The sequence below is a fragment of the Rhinatrema bivittatum genome, chromosome 10, assembly GCF_901001135.1.
Source record: "Rhinatrema bivittatum chromosome 10, aRhiBiv1.1, whole genome shotgun sequence".
NCBI classification, from domain to species: Eukaryota; Metazoa; Chordata; class Amphibia; order Gymnophiona; family Rhinatrematidae; genus Rhinatrema; species Rhinatrema bivittatum.
Window position 1 is genome coordinate 114505254 of NC_042624.1, and position 23323 is coordinate 114528576.

General features: G+C 43.2%; 1 protein-coding gene across 1 annotated transcript in view; it reads left to right on the plus strand.

Annotated features, from left to right (window-relative positions):
- Nucleotides 1-23323, plus strand: part of LOC115099811 (cytosolic carboxypeptidase 6-like) — a 1627912-nt gene that overhangs the window by 1464846 nt on the left and 139743 nt on the right. Inside the window, exon 9 of the mRNA XM_029617660.1 lies at nt 6127-6238. Coding sequence (XP_029473520.1) covers nt 6127-6238 — 112 coding nt within the window. The remainder of the gene's footprint in view (nt 1-6126; nt 6239-23323) is intronic.

A 23323-nucleotide genomic window follows, 5' to 3' on the forward strand; every position in this document is an offset into this window, starting at 1 on the left:
ATCAGCTGTTATGAATTGTATATATTTTAGTATAGTTTACTATTCTGATTGATTTATATTTCTTGATTGTATTGTTTTGAGGAATAGTGATTTTCTGCTTTCCCTTTCTTGCACTGACTGCATACAGAATCTTGCAGGTGGTTTCCAGTTCAGTTTTTGTCTGCATGTCTGTGTGAGAGAAATAGAGGAAGCGTGCATGTGTGTGTGTTAGCGTTTGAGAGAGGTACAGAGAAAGTGTGTGTGCGTGTGTATCTCTTTCACACCACATGCACCCTCTGCCTCTCACCAAGCATGCATATCTGTGTATGAGAGAGAGGGAGCAGCATGCGTGCCCCCAGTCTACAACCATCTTAGGATGACAGATACGGAGAGCGGAAGATTTTTAAAATCCTTATTAGTTTTAATTATTGGGTGCTATTTGATGTGTCTGCTGTTTTGAAATATTTTATCGATGTTTAGGAAATTTTAAAATTATATATTGGGGGGAGGGGTGGTGCCAAAGAAGTATCTGCTCCAGGTGCCAAATACTCTAGGTGTGCCTCTGCATAGCAGAAATAAACTTGCATGCCCAGGCACATAAGTATTTATGTGCACATCCCTTGGCCATGCCCTGAAATGCCCATGTCCTGCCCAGACCATGCCCACTCCCCACCCTTTTATGAAAACCTTTTGAGATGTGCGTGCTGCAGGAGATACGCACAAATCTGGGAAACATTTAAAATTTGGGTGGGCACATGCAAGCCCAACTTGTGCACGTATCTCCCAATTTTGGTGCGCGCTGGGCGTTTAAATCAAAATTCTTAAAGTGAGACACCAGGGGTAAAGAGAAATCCACATCTCCACAATGATTGCTTACTGCCAACTGCTTAGCATATTAGAAGGGGGCCCAGCGCAGACAAAGATCAGCGCTGGCTCGACCAGAGGGAGCACACTTTAATTTAGGAAACCTGCAGTGGATGCTTGTCCAGATTTTGATGGCAATTTAGTTGTGCCATTTCCCTGCAGCTTTGTTCTATTGTCCACTTTGTGATAAAGAAGAGTACTTAACTCTTTTTTCTTTTATATTTAGGTTTTCTTTTTATTTGCACAAAGTTTTAAAACTAAATAAAGAAATGTGTGTGTGTGTGTGTGTCTTACCAACTGTGCAATACTATTTTTTGAAGGATCTCTATAATTAAAGAGTTAATAATCACCAAAGTGATGAAGTCCATTTAGGGAGGGCTCCTCAGTGGCAGAGAGAATACCCCTATTAACCAGCTGTCCCCTTATCGAGAATGTTTTATTATTCTTGTGTCTAGCTGGAAGGGTACAATCTATTTCCCAGCAAGGGTTCCAAATAGTCCATTTATCTCTCTCATCAAAACCCCCCTTCACTGGATTTAATTAAGCTTTCATTACTTGATTGAGTTATATAATTTGTGTGGTTCAGGCTTATCGGTTCCATAAAAGCTCTACATTTTTTTAGCACTTTTCCTGTAGCCATAGTGCCTTGGTCGGATATTTTCTGAAATATTCTGTGTAAGATGGTGAAAACTCCCTAGGAAATGTTCTGTAAAATAGCAACTCAGTCAATAGGAGCATCTGGTTCTAGGAATCAGTGTCTTGCATCCAGTCACCCTAAGGCAACTATTGGGTGGTAAAATTGTCCTTGAAAACCACTTACACTTTACTGATTGCTCGCTTTAAAAAGTACTGTACTATCATGTCACTGATTACTTTAAAAAGTAATCTATTACGGATGCCTACTCACTTTAGAAAGCAGTCTATTAGAGATTCATGGCATGTTGCTTTAAGAAAGTAATCGCATAGATTTCTGTCTGCTTGCTATAAAAAATAAGTAATTTATTACAGATTACTGATTACTTTTGCATGGGTAGGCTACAGGGGAATGGAGGAACCAGAGAGAGGAAAAGGACGTGCCTCATGAATTCTCCAAAGAGTATGAAATGGATAACCGTGCTCAATGGCCACAGAGGAGCTTCAATATTCTTAGTAATTCCAATATTTATTGGATATGAATTTCTGACCTTTTCAAGGCAGGATCTTGTCTATGCTGGAAGGAGATGGAAAAAAAATAAGTGATTAGGTTATTCTCCATGACTTGTCCCATATAAAATTGTTGAGTTACTCTTTCCGGTGTTTTTAAAAAATAGTTTTCAGTCTAGGAGTCCTATTGGGCTCTTATTTATCAAGTGAACCCCAGCTTACTTGTGTATTTCAGTATCCTTTTCTGGATAAACATGATCTGGTTACCATTATTCATTCTTACAGAGCAGGGTTCTCCAATGCAGCCCTCCAGGGTCACATACTAGTTGAGACTTCAGGATATCCTTATACATATGCATGAGAAAATTTTACATGCACACTATCTCAATTGTATTCAAATCCCTCCCATCTATACATTAGGGATATCTTGAAACCAGACTGGTGTGTGGCCCTTGAGGATCGGAATTGGACCATCTTGTTCCTTAACCGCTCGGATAGACTATTGCAATTCTTTGTACCAGGGTCAGCTGCAAAGCACTGCAGCAAGATTATTAATCGGAAAAAGAGTGAATGATCATGTCATCCCAATTTTACAAGAATTACAGTGGTCCCCAGTAGGGAATAGAATCAACTGCAAGGTCCTCATATTGGTTTTCAAATATGGCAGATTCAGTCTACCTGAGAAATGTTCTCAGCGCTGTAAGCCATTAAGTTTACTTAGGTTATCCCAGAGAACTTTAGCAAAAACTGGTTGTGACTTGTTGCTGAATGTTTCGATTTTTGGTCCCACCCCTATGGAATTTAATGCCACTTGAGACAAGGCTGGAAGTGAATTACGTCTCCTTCAGGAAAATGGTTGAGACCTGGCCCATTTAGGCAATCGTCTTAGGAATAGCTGGGCAGACCCTCATCAAGAGCTTCCTTATCAAGTAATATGAACGCTTTGTAAAAAGGTATGTGTCACTACTTAACATGTTTCCCCATTGCTCTAGCGTTCCCTCTTTAAATGCTTTTGTTTTTTAAAATGTTGTATTTATTCTTTATTTTTGTTTATCTTGTAGCTTCAACCGTTTGCGCTTCAGTCCCTCCCATCTCAGCCTCCAGGCGAAACATGGGTCTGTGTTGGGAGATTTATCATTCTGTCTACTAATTTGAACTATGCTATTTTGAAACTCTTGTCATGATTGACAACTGCCTCGTTGATTTTGGCGGACACCCATAACCTGTTGCATGCATTATTCCTGTGTTCTTGACCTTTTGGATGCGTGATTTCCTACTCCCCCACATTAAAACATGAATATTACAAAGATCACATAAATATATCTCTGTAAACTGTGTGGAAGACTTTGTGGCTTGTCAGAATGGATGATGCACAGATCAGCTGAATTGAAAGGCTTCCTATTGGTTTATAGGACTAAAGAACCATATAGAACTGTTCACCTCTTGAAAAAGAGAAAATATCTTTTAAATAAATTGTCAAATAAAGTAATAAAAGATACACAGCTAATGTGGGGTTTCCTACAGGGTGTACGTTTGTGCCTATCAAAGGGCTGGATCAAGACCATTGTGGTCTCCATTATGCTTAGCAGAGTGTAAAGCACCACCATGAGAGAGAGGGGAAAATCAGAGTTGTCTTTCAAGAACCAAACACTATTCTAGAGGGTAATAGGCTTTGTTAAAAATATATTTTCTCAAATCTATCAGTATGGGGTCTAAGGCTATTCAAAGTAAAGGCAATGCAAAAAATGAAAATAATTACTGGTACTTCTTAAAATCTGAACATCTCTAATTAAACTTAGGAGTTAATTTACTAACGTGCATTAAGGCTGCCACAGCATTCACACATGTTTTAGACAAGTCAATGTTAGAACGTTATTATTTAATGCACTTGAGTATGTTGGCCTACATACATGGACTGAGCTGCATCACAAATCCATTGCAAACAGCTAATTAATATTAAATGTATTGACACAGAGCATGTTAATCAACACTATTTGTATTAAAAGTCCGGAAAAACAAAAGACATAAGTATATCTTCCTTCGTGCAGCCCAATGTGGGCCATAATCCCCCCCATGAAAAATGTAAAGTAACCCCCTTCCAGCTAGAGATGTGAATCGTGTGATTGATCGTCTTAACGATCGATTTCGGCTGGGGGGGGAGGGAATCAGATCGTCGCGGTTTTGTTTTTTTAAATATCGTGTAAATCGTAAATCGGGGGAGGGCGGGAAAACCGGCACACTAAAACATCCCTAAAACCCACCCGACCCTTTAAAATAAATCCCCCACCCTCCCGAACCCCCCCAAAATGTCTTAAATTACCTGGGGTCCAGTGGGGGGGGGGGGTCCCGTTGTGATCTTCCACTCTCGGGCCACGGGTGCGTTGATAGAAATGGCGCCGGCGCCATTTTGCTTCCTGTCCCCCGACGTCACGAGCGTAGGAGATTGCTCCCGGACCCCCGCTGGACCCCCAGGGACTTTTGGCCAGCTTGGGGGGGCCTCCTGACCCCCACAAGACTTGCCAAAAGTCCAGCGGGGGTCCGGGAACGACCTCCTGCACTCGAATCGTGTTGCCGTACGGCCGGCGCCATTTTGCAAAATGGCACCGGCCATATTGCAAGAGATGCGCCATTTTGCAATATGACCGGCGCCATTTTGCAAAATGGCGCCGGCCGTATGGCAACACGATTCGAGTGCAGGAGGTCGTTCCCGGACCCCCGCTGGACTTTTGGCAAGTCTTGTGGGGGTCAGGAGGCCCCCCCAATCTGGCCAAAAGTCCCTGGGGGTCCAGCGGGGGTCCGGGAGCGATCTCCTATGCTCGTGACGTCAGGGGACAGGAAGCAAAATGGCGCCGGCGCCATTTCTATCAACGCACCCGTGGCCCGAGAGTGGAAGATCACAACGGGACCCCCCCCCCCCCCACTGGACCCCAGGTAATTTAAGACATTTTGGGGGGGTTCGGGAGGGTGGGGGATTTATTTTAAAGGGTCGGGGTGGGTTTTATGGATGTTTTAGTGTGCCGGTTTTCCCACCCTCCCCCTTCCCCTCCCCCTTCCCCTTTCCCCGATTTACGATTTTTGACGATAAATCGGGAGAATTCCTATTAAATATCGCCTCTAACGATTTTTGACGATTTAAAATATATTGGACCATATTTTAAATCGTCAAAAAACGATTCACATCCCTACTTCCAGCCATGAAAGTAGAGGCCCCTCCCCAACCTTCCCCATCCACCCCGGCACTAGAGTCTTCTCCCCACCAATCCCCATTCACTCTGGCATCTCAGGTAGAGCTACCTCACCACCCGTCCCGTTCCCCTTTCTCTGCCTAGTAGTTAGGCCACAGTTGATGGGGTCAGGAGGAACGAGTGGCACTGACTGACCTTTTGTGGCTTTTGCTCTTGCACATGCTCAGTAAAACAGATGTTCATTTCACATAAACACGCCACAGCTGGTATTGAAATTGGTGTTCTCAACAGTAAGGCTAAATATGAATTGGGGATCAAAATTAAACTGCTTCTGGATAGGGATATGGCTTGTTCATGAGAAGCTTGTATAGCAGCTGCTCTCTGGGCTTACTTTGCAGATAAAGTGAGGACTTTAGTTTCCAATGGAAGCAACCTAGAATCTTTCAAAAGAACACAAATGAACTACGTGCACCCAGTCTTCGAACTGGTCTTCATTTGACTTTAGCCTATCCCAAATACCTGTTCAGGCTGCATGTAGCTCTGTTTGCTTGTAGACATTTGCCTAGTTAATGTAAATCCTGCTCTCTCAGATCCTGTATTATTGTAGAGATGCTCTTGCTAAGGAACAGCCTGTGCCAGAACAAGTTAGCGAGGTTTGCTTAGGTGTATTTGAAGATTAAGACAAAATAAGCAACCACATTACATTTAGCAGATCAATGAAAGCTGCTCAGTTCCCAAGAAGCTTTAAAGCTTAGCAGCATGAGTTGATATTTGCTGTTTAAATTTACAAAATAGGAAAAATTACTGCTCCCGTCTTTTCCTTTTATCTTCCATTGGCAGAACATCCTCTTGAAAGCACCTGGAAAATCTCACACACTAGGCTTAACTGTAGGTGTTGTGCACTGATAGAATGTGAAGTCCTTTTTAATCAATACTGATTTCTGGTGTTGCCTAGGTGCTCCCTGATGGGATTTGATCTAAACCGGCACTGGCAAGATCCATCTCCTTGGGCTCATCCCACGCTGTATGGAGTAAAACAGCTAATCGTTGACATGCACAATAATCCGGTGAGTTGAGAACGTAAACAAAGCCAGTAACCTGTGCAAATGTCTTTTCTCATGAATCACAGCCCAGCAGGTTGCGGCAATGTGTTTGCCATGGCTGGTTTCCTGAGGGTCATATCACTTGAGCTTTCTGAAGTGAAGCCCGTCACTGCAAAGGGCAAACGGAAAGAATGAAATCTGGGAAGTTCAGTGGAGATTAAGGTTGGACTCACTCAGGGTCTCCAGCTCTCCATACAAAGCTGAGAAGTCACTTAAGGGATTCTGGTGGTGTCATGATCTGAGCAGGCTGATATCTCAAAATTGCATTGCACAACATCGATGTGTAATCCAGGATGGCAGTGTTTATTAGTAGTTCTGATTGATTTTAAAATATTTTATGTGAAGTGAGATGTTTATTTGAGACCAATCAACTAATGAATCCATCTCTTAGATATTCCCAATCAGTAAACATAATTTACCCTAAAAGGTGGAAGATGTCTTATGGTAAAAGATCTCTTATGTTTTCATTGCTCAAGAAGACTGAAAGCACAATTGAATGGTTCTGTCCATTCAAAGCAGGGCAAGAACATGTTTTGTACCATAAGATGCACCCCTGACTGCAGAGATGGCTTTTGCTGTATTGAGCCTAGGAATTTCTCATTCATGCTTGCTTTAAAATTTAGGTTTATTTCCCATGAAAATGAGTTGGAAGAAAATGTGTCTTTTGAACTAAGTCAGTACTAAACTCTCTTTTCCTGTCCTCTTACATAACTATAAGCAGGATAAGAAATTGGAAAGTGGCAGGACTGGCAGAACCTTAACACTGCACAGTCTGGGTCCTCATGCCCTGGAACAACAGATCACTGTGTGAGACCAGGGAAGGTATTTCCTCAAATGTGGTATGCCAGAGTGGCCAACTCCAATCCTCAAGAGCCACAAAGAGGTCTGCTTTTCAAGATATCCGTAACGAATATGCAGGAGATAGATCTGCATATAATGGAGGCAGTGCATGCAATTCTATCTCATGTATATTCATTGTGGATCCCCTGAAAAAGAGTCTGTTCATGACCCTTGAGGACTGGAGTTGGCCACCCCTGTGTTATGCATTTTGTAAAGAAATGAAGAAAGCACGCAGAGGCATGGGCTTTGTAGAAGGACATGATGATATCCCTGCATTACATACTGAGTACGTGCTACGCTTCAGGCTGGTTTTTCCACTCACTGCAACATAATCCATTTGTTTCAACTACAGGTAAGCAAGAGAGTAGTCTGAAAGGTGTTTATGGGTGCGTCTCTGTCTGTGCATATGGCCTTAGGTAGGATTGTCATGCTTACAGGTGGCAGTGCATGCTGTCACAACATAATTAGGCTCTTTACTGCCATCCAGACCTTCCGAGGGACGTCGGAGGTTCCGGGTGGGATGAGAGCATGGAAATAAGGGTTGCCAATCTGGTGAGATGGGGGATAGGAGGGGGCCCGGAGGCAGGCTTTTTAATATTATGTGGGGGTGGGGGGGGGGAGGTTCCTTGGGCTGATAAGGTCCATGACTACCTGTAATTATTTGGGGGAGGTTGGAGGGGCTTGGGGATCCCCACATTTGGAAAATGATATTGCAGGTGGAAGGATGTGGGGGATCGCTGACCTCTGGAGTCTGTGAGTGTCTGAGTGTGTCTGTGTCTGTGTGTGTCTGTGTCTGTGAGTGTGTGTATGTGAGTGTGTCTCTCTGTGAGTGTGTCTGTCTGTGAGTGTGTGTCTGTGTGTGTCTGTCTGTGTCTGTGTGTGTCTGTGAGTGTGTGTCTGTGAGTGTCTGAGTGTGTCTGTGTCTGTGTGTGTCTGTGTGTGTGTGTGTGTTTTTTAAACTTAACCAGCTACAATCCGCAAACAGCTGGTTCAGTGAAATAAATGTACCCATGAAAGTTCAGCCACGTATATTCATCGGGACGACCAGTTATCTGGATAACATTAGTGGAGTATGTTCAGAGGGACACGTGCCCCGCTGAATATCTATGACAAGTGATCCTCCCTCCACTTAACTTTAGCCGGATAACTTTCTCCGCTCACCTACTTACTGAATATGGATCTCAGAATTTCACAATGCTGCAGAAACAGACACAAAGCCACCTGCAGAGTGAATTGCCTGAAAGCCTGTTCCTGATGCAAGGACATCACGGCAGCTTCCAAAATGTATTGCACACTGAGAAGGAGTTGTCTGTGGGTAACACGGGGTTTAACCTGTAGACATGGGCTCTTAGATTATTGCCTGCCATGCAGATGGATAAAAGTCTGCAAGTTTCTCCGAACATTCATAGTTTTGATTATATGAAACTATGCACCTTGTTTTGTTTTGAAAAATTACCCACAGAGAAAGTAGTCGCAAATCTCTGTCAGTAATTTTTCATTAGGAAATAATCAAATCTCAACTAGTGGTAGAGTTTTGCTTTGATTGCTGGAGCAAACCCTGTGGCGTTTGTACTGCCATGCACACTTTTGATTAGACAATAATCGTTATGGGGCAATAATTACAATTAGGTAAACTAAGGGAAAGAAAAACAACGATCATCCAGGGTCACCCGAAATCCATGCTAGAACAGGGATACGAGTTCATAGGTTTTGTTCAATAGATATTTTCCCCAGAGGCACAGAATGCGGAAAAGTCTTTTCTGAAAAAGGTCCACGTTCCATAATTTCTGTTTTCTCACAGTTCGTTGCTTTAATGATTGCACTCTATCTCCACCACTTCTCTTAAATTATATATGTAAGGGGGACCCCAGATTTCCCCCTTACTAGGGGGGGGGGGTGCCCTTAAGTGTTATGGCCCCAGTGGTCTTATCAGGGTAGGAGGCGCGGTGCCTTTTCTGAGGGAGGTCACTATGTTAGGAGGTGTCGTAGGCCGGGATGGGAAGGGTGCCCATGGGATGCAGGGGGAGGATGCAGCAGGATTTCTGAGAGAAGGAATCAGTCTGGGGGCTTTCAGAGGGAAAGGATCAGGAGTCTGGGACCTTCTCAGCACTGAGGAGTGTCTGGAAGAGAGAAGATACTGTCCAGGGAAGGAGCTGGGGTCAGGCCTCACCGGAAGGACAGTGAATGCATGCGAGAGTTACAGACTCAAGAAGCCATCTTGGGAAGGCAATATAATCCGAGAGTGTCTTGGGAAAGTGTGCGCTACAGGGAATTTAGTCCTTGGTGGGAGTTTACCAGAAAGAGAAGACTCCCCATCTGAGGAAGGCTGCCTAAGGAGGGTTTTTTTTTTGGCTGAAATGGGAGTTTATCCAGAAACTTAAAAGAGTGAAATAGCAGTTGAGAGAAAAGCAGAGAGCTGTCTTCAAGGCAAGTACTTGGGAGGACACAAGGGAGGAGGGTGCCTCTCCCAGAGAGCTGATCAGTTTGGGAGGGCAGTGTTTCTTGCTGCTGAGAGTGACTGAGAATTATGTTTTGTGCTGGTCTGGCATTTTTGTCGCTGTATGGTACTGCTGCTTTTGGACTTTGTGTTTTCCCTGCCACCGGTGACAACAAAAAACCATTTATTTTGAACAATTTAAGATCTGGGCTGATGAGCAGAAGAGCCTGAGCGAGGAAAAATCCCAAGGGCCTTGTAAGGGACACTTGTTTCTGCTTTGTGTGGAGGCCATGGGGACCCACTTTAGGCCATGAGCAGAACCAGATCAAGACCGGAGATACACAAGCAAAGCCATTACTAGCGGCGGGCAAAAATGGGGTAACTCCCAGGGTGCTGGCAACATCCGTCCAATTTTGGAGGTATGCACGCAACTCCTCTCTCCCCAGCGGGCCGTCAGTGTTATGGGAGGGGGACACTCCCCCCTGCCGCCACTGGGTAGCTGTTATGGACGGTAACGGTTCTGGTCACATGGGCATCAGTGTCACCCATAACAGCAATACTTTTCATGGTCCCTGTGATTTGTTCCTAATTCACAACTTAAAAAAATATTTCAAACTGGTATTTCTTCTGTCCGGTGCCTAGTCACAGATAGATTTTAAAGTACAATATTGGAACACCAGCACTACAATGCAAAGCCCTACAATGAAAAGTCAGCAGTTATTTAACAATAACTAGGCTTGGAAACAGGGGCGGATTGGCCTGTCGGGGGATCGGGCATCCCCCCGGTGGGCCGGTCGCTCTAGTCACGTGGTCTGCCGAGCACGGCCGTGACAGAGCCGCGCTCGGCAGACCACGTGGTGTCTCCTGGGCCGGCCTGGGCGGCGAATCCCCGGGCCGGTCGTCATCGGGAATCTGCCCCTGCTTGGAAGTAAATATATATATATATATATTTGAGGTAGCTGATGAATAATGGATGGAGTCTAAGAACCAGAGCTGAAGCTGATGATGCCTTAGCCAGTAATGTCAAGAATATTTGCTTTTGAGTATAATGCTATTGCAAACTCACGGCAACATCTTTCTAGGCTTCTTCGTGAAGGGGTTTACGACATAGAATCAGCCACAGAAAGGCTTCCCTTAACCTGCATGAGCCCAGCTCATCCAATGGGGAGGCAGCCGGTGAATTTTACAGCTACATTTACTGGGTCTTGCTCCTGTTACTGGTCAGCCCCTGGACGGTCTGAGGCTGCTGATGGTAGTTTTAATGAGCAAATCTGCAGTTCCCATACTTTAATTTGTCTACTTGTTTTTCAGCTGCAGGAGTGCACAGCGCTGTGCATTAGTATTTACAATGGGAAGAAGGGAAGAGCAAACCAGTGAACATGCAAGCACGGAACCTGGGAATTATAAACCTAAATTAATTGGGCGGATGGGCAGGCTAAAAGGGCCTTAGGGTCTTTTTCTGCCAACATGTTTCGATGTTTCTGAGTTGCTCTGCAGGTCTCCAGATCACAATTTAGAATAGGTGGATGCTCAAGCAACAATAGAGAGATGCATGAGGGCCAGGTTGTAAGACACAAATGAAAAGTTTGCAGCCTAAACACAGTAAACACATAAAACACATAATCTGGGTGCACCAAGCCATTTATTATTGCAGCACTTCTAGAATTCCTTGAACAGTTGTTTACTTGTTCCTTTAATTCTCCTAATACATTTAACATGTTTTCATCAATGTGCTAAATCGGTCTTGGCTTACTACACAGAAAATGGATTCATTTAATAGATTACAGTGCTCAATTTCTATTGTACTGTCCCTTCTGCTGCACTAGAAGTTTTAATCTTTTAGCATCCTTATTTATTTATCAGTTAGCTATCAAACAGTAATACCTTAAGGGGCTTATGAGCTAAACCTCGCACAGACATTTTTTTTAACCTGTGAGCCATTAGACATCTATTGTGCATGGCAAAACACCACTTAACGTTGCATGCGATACGTTTTACCCTGTGCGTGAGAAATTGTTATAAACCACGGTAGTAGAATGCACGGAAACTAAAAATAAAGTGTGCATGCATGCGAGCGACTGCCCACAAGGCCCAGTGTGAACTGACCTAAAGGGAGAGCACCGCAGAGTTCCCTCCCCACCTGGGCTCTCCAGTACCCCACCCTGGACCAAAACTGTAAAGGAACTAATGCCCTCTCCCAACCCTACACCTCCCAAGCCAAGCTATAGGGCTGCTGAGGTCCCGTTCTCCCTCTCCTTCCCTCTTGTTGTGCTGTGCTATGTACAAGGGTTCAGTGGGTGCCATTTTTCTGAAGCAGCAGCTGTGTGCTGCTCCGACTGGGAGGATGGGGGGGGGGGGGGGATCTAACCACAGTGGCTCGGGTGGTGGGAAAGTCAGGCCTTGGAAGCCCTTTACTTGGCTCAAGGTGAGTGAAGGGGGTTGGGGATTTGCAGCCTCTTCATCTTCGGGCTGGGACATCCTGACTCCTTCAATTTATTGGGGGGGGGGGGGGCAGGGGTGGAGCAAAATCCCCTGTACAGACTGGCCTCAGTGAAAGGGGTGGTATGCATGAGGAACCTGAAGGTTTTCCATGCAGTAACACCTGGGCTGAGGTCAGGTGTTTACCTTTGGCTAGCCTAAGGCAAACAGCATGTATGGAAAGCATACCACATTATTTCCTGTGGGCCCAGAAAATCCTAATTTGAAATCGACACTCCCTCATTTACTTTCAGGAACGAAAGAATGTTATTGCTTACTCATTAATATCCCGAGGAAGTATTTTAATGTGCATGGTAAGGCCTTAATGTATTGCACACTATTATTAGTGTGCACAAAAGTGCTTTACCATGCATGCTAAAGTTTAATGCCTCGGCCTATTTATTCATTTCTGCTCAACAAATACTTGGAATAGACATTGGAAAGAAGGTTGCGCTTGATTGAAAAACCTGTGACATCAGTATGCAGGCATATAACTATAGAAGCAGTGCTTGAACCTAATCCACCCTTTCTCTCCTAGAAGGATTCACCCACCTGCATCATCCCAGATCTAACCTGTTCATAATAACCTCCCTAGCTAACCTGTTCAGTGCTTACTGCTAGAAAGTTTGTCCTAATAGCTAACCTCAATCTCCTCTGCTCTAATTTAAGCCCATTACTTTTTCTCATTTCCACAGTGGAGCTGGATAACAAACCATCACTGTCAGTGCAGCTGCTCCCTCCCTTTCCTTTAGGTATGTCTAGACTGTCATCAGGTTGCCCCTCAGTCTTCCCTTTTTCAGGATAAATAAATCAAGCTTCTTCAACCTACCCTCCTGGTCATATTACCTAGGTCTGGGATCTAATCACTTTCATTGTTTTTCTCAGGACTTTCTCCAGTATTTCCAAACTGTACTCCAGCAGTGGCTTACTAATATTGACTAGGGTGTGATAATGACATTCAATAATCCTGTTAATAGATGCCAGCAGGGTACTAGCTTTCTTTAAATAACTGGATTACATTGCTTACTCCTACATAGTTTGTAGTCTACTATACCTCCCCTCCTCCAACATTTCACTGCAATGCTACTGTCTAGCCAATTATTGCCCACTGTATATTTATGTAGCCTGTACTAAAGGAGCACACCAATTAAAAGGGATGGTAACTTTCAAACCAGCGTGTGCATGGGTGCGCGCTCAGATACGCAGCCACTGTATAACGTGTACACATGCACATGTTATAAAATAGCCTGTCCATGTGCATATGTGCCTAATGTTACGTGGGCACATGCACTGGTGTGCAAATCCTGCTTCTATCGTGTAAATCGAGACATTTTAAAAGGGGCAAGCGCCCACGCCATTGCCAGCTTCACCAGTTAGTCCACCAGTTCACCCAGTTAACAGCTAGGTCCTCCAAACTCCCTTAGTTACCCCAGATCCTTAAATCACTGCAGTTATGGTTAGTTTTCATTTATTATTTTAACTTACACCTCCTCCATAGCAGAAATAAACTTAAGTGCCACTGGACCTGGGCGCACACCCGGGCGCGTAAGTAATGACACGCACATCTTTTGGCCATGCCACGCCAGGTTATGGCCACTCCCCCGCCCCTTTTTGAAATCTTTTGAGATGTGCGCGCAGCAGGAGATACACGCGTATCTGGGGGGCTTTTAAAATTTGGTCGGCGCGTACCAGGCTGACCTGTGTGCATATCCCACAAAATGATGTATATCTGGCTTTTAAAATTCACCTTTAAGTGGGTAAAGAAATGAGCAGGTTTTCTTTGGATTCTACCTCCTTTATGCTGGAGTCCTGGCCCATAAAAAGCAAGGCGCACCATTTTGTAGGTGTGAATTTTGAGTTCCCCTTTCCAGAGGCCCCCATGCTTTCATGATTGCGCCTCACTTTTCTTTGTTTTTGTGGAAAAAGGACCTTTGGGTTTCTTGGAAAAAATTTTGGGTTTGAAGTAGAAGACAAGGTACCATTTGCCCTTTTAGAGAATCCAGCTTTTGGTTGCAGGAAGAAGTTCTCGCCACCCTTCTTTCCTCATGTTGTGTTATTTTTGGAAATTGCCTTCATTTTTATCTTTCATCTGAACTCCCTTTGGGACCCAGGAATTCAGAGAATGTCATTCTAAGGGAGAGTTGGAGTTTCTCATTTGAAGAGACTCAATAATCTTCCAGAGGTTACTGAAGGTTTGAGCCCTCATTCATTCCAGGGAGGAGAAGAGAAGGCCAGTGGCGCCCATCCGGTGCTACCCATTATATTCTCACCTGGAGAGACGTAGAGATACCCTTCATCGAAATTAGATTAGAGAAACCTATATCCTGAAAACTGGAAGCGAGTTCCAAAACTACCTTTATAATTTGCCTAGGATCAGGAATGGATTAAAAGATGCATTAAGCATTACAAAGTGACAAATTTATTGAAGAACTAAACCTGTAAATGGATTGGATAACATGAGGAGTTGTAAATAGTCATTTTCACTATTCCACCATCAATTATCAGTAAAATTAAGATGGAAACCACAAGCAGCTTCCAGCGTGATTATTACTACTACTACTACTACTACTACTACTACTACTACTACTATATATATATATATATATATATATATATATATATATATATATATATATATATATATATCTTGTTTTAACAACCTTCAGGGTCTTGGGGGTGGGGGGGTTTCTCTAATCCCCCCTTCCCTGAAACTCAGAGAGGAACTTAAGAACTGTGTGGTGCAGTGGTAATCAAGCATGGCTTTTTAAGAGACTCAAGTGTGCTGCACAGAGAAACTGTGTTTCCAAATTGTTTACAACAAATATGGGATTTTGCTGAAATTATTTCCAACATCGAGTCATCTCTCCCCTGAGGAATGAAGATCTTTTTATCTTCCAAAACATTGCAATGTTGGGAGTTTCACATCCAAACATTGGGGAACATCTCTCAGTCAGCATCCCATTCACTTTTTGAAGACAACTTTAAAGATAAGTGTTGCCAACATTATATAAATGATCTTTTTAAGTGCATTAAAATTTTTCAAAAAAAACAAAAGGAGATTAAAGTGTTCAGGGTACACAGTGAGAGGAGGTCCCTCACTTATCTAAGAATGATGATTAACAATATAAGTACTTGATATGGGCAAAATTGCAACATAGCATGATAAGCCCATCTAAGTCTTGGTATGTTGATCATTCTTTTATGAATTTACATTGATATGCAATTTCATATATACACATCTGCATCCTATCAAGTGAGATCTATATAGGGTTTTGAATATAGGAATTCTTTCACTTTTGAGTTTTATTGTTTAGAGTCTATGAAACAATGCCAGAGTTGAATATATTGAGAAAAAGGACACTGAGAAAGACAGACCTGCTCAAAATTAGCTACATATTGACACTGGGACCATTGTGGATCCCATTGCTGTCCTCTTGATTTGCTTATAGTATTGGCCAATGAACATAAAGAAGTTCTCTTTCAAGGCTATTGCCGCTAAATCACAAATATAGACAGTGGGCGTATGAGATGAAGATGTTCTACTATCAAGGGCTGCAGACAAGAAGTTCAAAACTGTGTCCTGTGGGAACATTAGTATATAAAGAAACAATATCAGTTGTTGCTAATTGCAAGCCCTGGAACGGACCATGATAGTGCTGTAATGTATTAATAATATCAGTCGAGTCCCTTATATAAGATGGCAAACATAGGACTAAAGGATGCAAAAAAAAGATCTACAAATATTGACAAAGGTTCAAGAAGGAAACCTTTAGCTGAGATAATTGGTTGACCTGGCGGATTGTGTAATTTTTTATGTATTGTAGGAAAATGATAGAAAAACGGAATAGTGGGGTGGACCACTTGTAAAAATCTAAATTTTCTTTGTGAAATCCACCCATGCTGTAAACCCAAATCTAATAAAGAATCAACCCGCTGTTTCAATACTGGGGTTGGGTCTTGAGCAAGGGATAAGTAAAAGGTTGTATCTGCCATCTGCCACAATGCTTCATTTCGATAGGACTTCTTAATCCATGATTACAACAGCGCCTCCTTTGTCTGCTGCCTTCACTTCAATAGATGGATCGGAAATAAGATCTTGTAAAGCTATTCTCTCCTCATCATTCATGCTAGATTGCATTCGATCGTGACAAAAATATTTTCCCACATATCAGGTGGGCAATTTTGTAAACGGCCAATTTGGCATGGAAAACACTTTTTTATGCACAGAAGTCCCTTTGAAAATTATCCCTAAATGGGTACAGGAACTGATTTACATTTTAACAACAAGAGAGGGTGACAGCCCATCGATCAGACGTGTGCTCTGCTGTCACCTGTATTGTTATCTGTTCTGCAGACAGATATGAAAGGACTTTTCTTTTCTTTGGTATCAGTCTGGCATCTTTCATTACTGAGAAATTTGAGAGAAAAAAGACCTAGAATTTTGTCTTCTTTCCAGCAAAGACACTGGGCTTTATTTTCAAAGGTTATCTTCCATTTTCTCTAGTATGTATTGGGAGCCAGATTTAATTTTCAGGTAGATGAAGGGTAAAAAAACAAAAAGAGAGCAAAAAGCCTGTAAAGCTATTTGCTTGCACAATTCTAAAATATTTCTGTTACATTTGGTCGGTCACAGGACAACCCTGCGACCGGCCGCACTCACCTTCCAGTGCCTAAGATGCCGTCATCCTTGTTTCGCTGGTCAAACACTGCAGTGCCATGCTGTTCCTTAGGCACTTGCACATGGCACATCAGCCTTTAAGGGACCCACAGTGGGGAAAAACAAACATTGGCACCCCATGAACACATAACGCAGCTAGGTATTTAAACCCAGCCATGGCTCCTATTCTTCACCTCAGCAATGGGTCTCCTGCCATCTGAGCAGTGTGTGTTGCCAGCATTCCTGTCTCTTTGCTTCGCCTTGTCTCTCCAGCCTACCCTGCCTTGCCTCATCGTATCCAGCCTGCCCTGCCTTGCCTCATCTCAAGCCTGCCCCTGCGTTATCTCTTCAGCTTGCCCCTGCCTTGTCTTCCTAGCCTGTCTTGCCTTGTTGTGTCTAACCTTGTCACTCCAAGCTGTCTCATCTCATCCAGCCTCCTTGCCTTGTCAATCCACCTCCCTTTGCCCCTGCATTCTCCTTGGACTAATTACTCAGGTCTGATCACTGCCTGGATCTTGACTACGCTTTGCCTGCTGCCTGCCTCTGACCTTAGCCTGGACACTGACACTATTCTTGCTTGCTGCCTGCCTCTGAATTTAGCCTGGACACTGACTATTCTTGATTGCTGCCAGCCACTGATCTTAGTCTGGACATTGATCCTTCTTGCCTGTCACCTACCACTGACTCCAGCCCAGACACCGACAACTCTCGTCCGCTGTCTGCTGCCTGCCCTGAATCAGCCTGACCCAGGACTCCTAATCTCTCCTTACCCTGAGGGACTCTTGCCTAAGACCTGCCAGAACCCAAGGGGACAACCTGCAGGGAAAGGGGCCGATATAGGTGAAGCTCCAGTCTAGTCCCATTCCAGGGTTCACCTTCCTGCTGCTTGCGGGGACCTAGAGGCTTTACTCTCTAGGTTATGCCAACCACACCGCAGCACAGGGGTCCATATCCCATACAACTTCATCTTTAGATAAGGATTTAATGTCCTGCAGCTTCTGAAAATTAAAAAAAAAATTCCACAGAGGAAATCAGGGAGGCTTAAATCTTGTGCAAAAGGCAATATGGAATTTTGCAGACTTTGAAATGTAGCGCTGTTGGGCATACTTACTGACCCTTTATTTGCAGCATTTATTGAGCTCTCTATAACACAGTTACACCGAGTCCCAGCTCCAAAGAGCTTATCATCTAAATGGGTAGCTGAAGCAACAAAAAATAACATTGCTTGTCCAAAAACACACTGGGAGAAGTAGGACTTGAACACCAGAATTCACTGTTCTAGTTACTAGGTCATAGTCACACCCTTTTCTTCTATGACAGACCATGTGTAATGACGTAAATTCCAGTTTTAATCAATAATTTTCCATTTAGGCCAAGATTCAGAGATTCTTCTTTGCCATATATCCCCTTACTGTTTTGTTTTTTTTCAAAGGACTAAGTAGTGTATCAAGGCAAAGGTTAGTGAATGGGGGAAAGAGCCAATATTTGCTGTCTTAAACTATTATTATTACCTATGAATCATTAAACACCAATACTGTTAATCCTGTCTGGTTTATTGTACTATAATAAACACGACTATTGGAAGGGTAACACAACATTGAATAAAATCGACATTGTTAACCTGAAAATTAATGGTGATGAAAAGCTGTTGTGACTCCTGTCTGGGTTTTATCATTTACAATTTTCCAGTAATAGGAGGTTCAGGGGTTGTCAGCTTCTAGAGTGAGAGATCAGGTTCTTCCCCCAAAGTGGGATGATATTTAAGGTGTTTCCATGAGGCATGGGGGAGGAGAGGGGGCTTGGAGGAGTCACACTTCTTTGAGTGTAAGACATCTTGTTGGGAGCTCAAGGAGGGCAGCCCAAGTTAGTTTTTTTTGATCTACCAGGGAGAGAAAGCCAACTGGAAGGATAAGGACTGATAATCCACAGGAATACCATTTCCAGCTGGGGACCTCACTAGCCAAGGAGGATTTGAATAAAGAAGAATAAGTTTCCTGTCTGCCAATAGGGCCTGAGGAAGGAAGAGGTTCTAGGAGCAATCCTTGGAAAATTCCATTTGGTAACTCTGGCTGCATGAGAGGAAAGTGAATAACTACTTTGAGATTTCTGAACTATCAAAAAATCATTTTCTTCTGCTTTTGATGATTTTTGCAACTTTTCTAGAATCTGTTTACATATAATTTTTTCTTGCTTGGAGCACAATGGGGTAGATTTTAAAAGATGTGCGCCGATTTTATAACATGCGTGCGCCGGCGCACGCATGTTATAAAATCCGGGGGCCGCACACACATATGCACCGGATTTTATAATCCATCAGTGCATGTGTGGGCGGTGCATGCAGGGGGGGGGTGCCTAATTTTATAAAGGTGCGCAGGGCGATGAGATCGGGCCTCTCCCAGTTTCCTCCCAGTCCACTCCAATTAAGGAGTGGACTGGGAGGGAACATTCCTACCCCACTGCCTATACTCCCTCCCTCTACCCCTGTCCTTCCCACCCCCTAAACCCTTTATCCAACCTTTCCCTTTTTTTGTTATGTTGCTTACTGTTCCATTGGAGCAGAAGCAACTTGTGCACTCTGATCGACTGCCAGCTCGCACTTCCCCGGCACAGCAGCAAATGGCTGCTGTACCGGCCTCCCCGCCCCCCAGACCACCCCTTTCTATGGGCCCAGCACTTCTGTGCGTAACCCCCATATTTTACGTGCGTGGCCGATTAAAAATTTGTCCGAATATTTTCAATGTGGACTGGTTTTGTATGGTGATCTCTTGGGCTCCACAAGTGAATCCTGCTACCCATAGCATGAATCCATGCATTTTTCCAGAGGCTGTAATGAGTTGGCTATTGGTCAAAAGCCTCTGATGGTGATCCCCAATGAAAAGGGAGTGGGGTATTATGGGTAAAGATGCAGCATTATGTGCATTTATTAGTTTTTGACGTCCATTCGTTTCATTTGTTTCACACATAATCATATATATAACAGACGGACAAATGTATACACAAAATAAATGGTATATGCATCCATCTAAAGAGCATCCATTAGGCACATACCATTTATTGTGCATACATTTGTTCATTCATTAGATATGCAATAGGCATCCAAATGAATGAAACGAATGGACGCACAAAGGGACATCCCTATGCAGTGACAGTTTTCAATAGTTTTGAAAGTGCAAAACACCACAGATCAAATATTGTAGTAGGGGGTGTTACATGAGCCCCTGAGATAGGCACATATTTGTTTATTTATTTATTTATCAAGTTTTATATACCGTCGTTCGGTTTCGCCATCACAATGGTTTACAAAGTTTCGATGTTTAACAGAGTTTCCAAAAGGTTCATGTGATTGTTAGCATGGATATTGTCGGTTTTATAAATGTAGTTTGTAGGTCAAGCTATACAGGTTTCGGTTATGTGTTATGTTATTTTTTTGCATTGGTTCCACATGTTTGCATAGTGTCATTAGGAGGGAAGTGGTATTTTAGAGTCATTGGGTGAGTTGGTATTGTGTCAAAACATTGTCCATGTAAGGCTCTAGACTATCATTATGAAAAGCTAAGAATAAAAAAATGCCAAAAATGTTTTGTTCCTCATATTGCTGCTGGGATTGCCAATTTCAGAATCTCAGCAGATAAGTTTTAACAGGTTGTTTATTCATTTGATGGGTACCATTTTTAAATGCACTGAAAAATTTATGAAAAAAGGATAATGCCCATAATTAGAAGCAGGCAACCAGTACCACAAAAGAAGAGTTAAAAATGTACTGTGATATGCCTACATTATTTATTTTATTTATTTATTTATTAACTTTTATTTACCGACATTCGTGAAACACATCATGCCGGTTTACAATGAACTCAGGTGGAAAATACAGTATAACAATAAAAAATATTATTCATATGATAGTTTCCGATATACACACACATAATACATACATGTAACACTAAAGATATAGGGGCGGATTTTCAGAGCCCTGCTCACCTAATTCCGCCCAAAACCGGGCGGATTTAGGCGAGCAGGGCCCTGCGCGCCGGTAAGCCTATTTTACATAGGCCTACCGGCGCGCGCAGAGCCCCGGGACTCGCGTAAGTCCCGGGGTTTTCGGAGGGGGCGTGTCGGGGGGGGCGTGTCGGGGGGGCGGGCCCGAACTGTGCGGCGTTTTCGGGGCGTGTCGGAAGCGTTCCGGGGGCGGGCCCGGGGGCGTGGCTACGGCCCGGGGTGGCCCGGGGGCGTGGCCGCGCCCTCCGGACCCGCCCCCAGGTCGCCTCTGGGAGGCGTAAATCCCCCGACAAAGGTAAGGGGGGGGCTTAGACAGGGCCGGGTGGGTGGGTTAGGTAGGGGAAGGGAGGGGAAGGTGGGGGGAGGGCAAAAGGAAGTTCCCTCCGAGGCCGCTCCGATTTCGGAGCGGCCTCGGAGGGAACAGGGGTAGGCTGCGCGGCTCGGCGCGCGCCGGCTATACAAAATCGATAGCCTTGCGCGCGCCGATCCAGGTTTTTAGCAGATACGCGCGGCTCCGCGCGTATCTACTAAAATCCAGCGTACTTTTGTTTGCGCCTGGAGCGCAAACAAAAGTAGGCCTATTCGCGGAGTATGAAAATCCGCCCCATATTGCACAACCCCAATAAAATCTTTAGTGTTACTGTGTAACCTTTTGTGCATATACCTTGAAATTTGATAGGTGCCAATGTGGTTTGTTTTGATATATATATATATATATATATATATATATAGTTGCCTTAATCCATGTTTTTATAGCATATAAATCTATAATGCATTGATATAAAATAATATGATGTGCCCAGGAGACATAAAAGTTTTTAAAGCAAATTATTTTCCTCCATATTTTAAAGATTTTCTCCATATTTCAGAGAGTAACATGTTCCCAGAGCTGTTTTTCTCATCTTGGTAACCCTAGAATGACACGTGGGGCCTTTTAAGAAACATGCACTCTGTGACTTAAGTATTGTTGATAGCCCAATAGAGAATTACATCAGGCTACTGGGAACGTAGCATCAGGAAATAGGTACAAGCTCTCATATTATTTCTACCACTCCTCTGTGTAGGTATATAGTATTACATAATAAAAGAGCTAAACAATTACTTTATTTAGTGGCACAAAGCAGTGTAACAACCAATTTTCAAGTTACCTGCCTCCCAGCATTTTAATGCAAAATCTTTGTTTAATTTTTTTAACTGGCAAATCTAAATTTCAAGTTTAATTGCAAGTGCTTCCATTTAACATAAAAACTCACTTAGGAGGGACATTTAGTTTGTAAGAAACTATGCTTAAGTTGTATATGACTTTTTGATAGAGAGCCCAGTTTAAGCTTTCAGAAAGGGATGGTTTATCCATAATGTCCCCCAAGAGCTATTATGTGAGACAGATTGGCTATTTGATTCATTAATCAATCTCTGCATGACTGAGCATTCATATATTTCATGGTTATTTTTCCTGATATATGAGACCTATTCATGCTGTATTCCCAGCCATTCCGGAACTTAATTTCACTTCTTTAAACCCTTCATCTTACTGCCTTCCACTTCACTAGCAAAGCTTAAAAGCCATGCAAAAACCAAGAGAAATCTTGGAACTGGAAAGCTTTCTCAGACATGAAAAACATATATTAACTGTTTCAAATCGGGCTGAAACAGCAGCATTCTACATATCCTGTAACGTAAGGATCAGATCCAGTAAGCTTTTCCCCCCATAGATCCAGAACGGGAGAAAAGCCTGAGGAAATCAGGCCCTAGTGTGGCAAAGTGATAAGCAAATGCTGATATATATCGTGCTTTTTCAAGGTAGCTTTCCAGACACTGAAATCACTGGAATTGTAATGTGAAGCTGAGTGCCGTTCTTATTGGAGGACTGCTTTTTGTAGTGAGTGGGACAATCTACTTCATGTTATAGGATTCTGTCATCCTGTTTGCTTCTCACTTCTTGTTTACTAAACTTAAGGAGATAGAATTTCAAAAGATGCGCATGCAAAGAAGAGCACATACGCGCATAAAATAGTGCACACGCGAGTACATTGTATTATAAAAATGGCAATGTCTGCATGTAAATCAGGGACCACGAGTAAAAATGCACGGGGCAGGGAAAGGGCGTTCCGGGAAGGAGCCACACGTACACACATTCATTGCTATTTTAAAACCAGACAAAATGATGCATGTAAGACTTTTATTTGCATATATTTACTCCTGCTCAATATCAGGTGTGATTGTAAATATCTCAAAAGGGAATAATGATGGGGTAGAGGGTCTGGGTGCAATGGGGGGACTTCAGGCTGAAAAGCAAGAAGGGTCTCAATGACCTGTAGATGGACTGGGAGAATTGGTATGTTATAAAATCCCATGACTGCGTGTGTAAAAGCCAACTTACGGGTGGTAAACGCACATAAACAAAAGTGAGTAGAATGTATTTGTGTATCCCTTCAAATTTCCACATACAACTACATGTGTTTATCATTTGTGCACACTTATCTGGCTAAATTCTGACTTGTCCAGTCATGCGGCATACTTAAATGGGAATATAAGAATTTAACTGAATAAACAGCACTTTTTTTAGACTTATCTGGCTATCTTATATATCCGGATAAGTCCAAAAACTGCTAATTAGAAGGACAAGTAGTGCTTTTCAGAC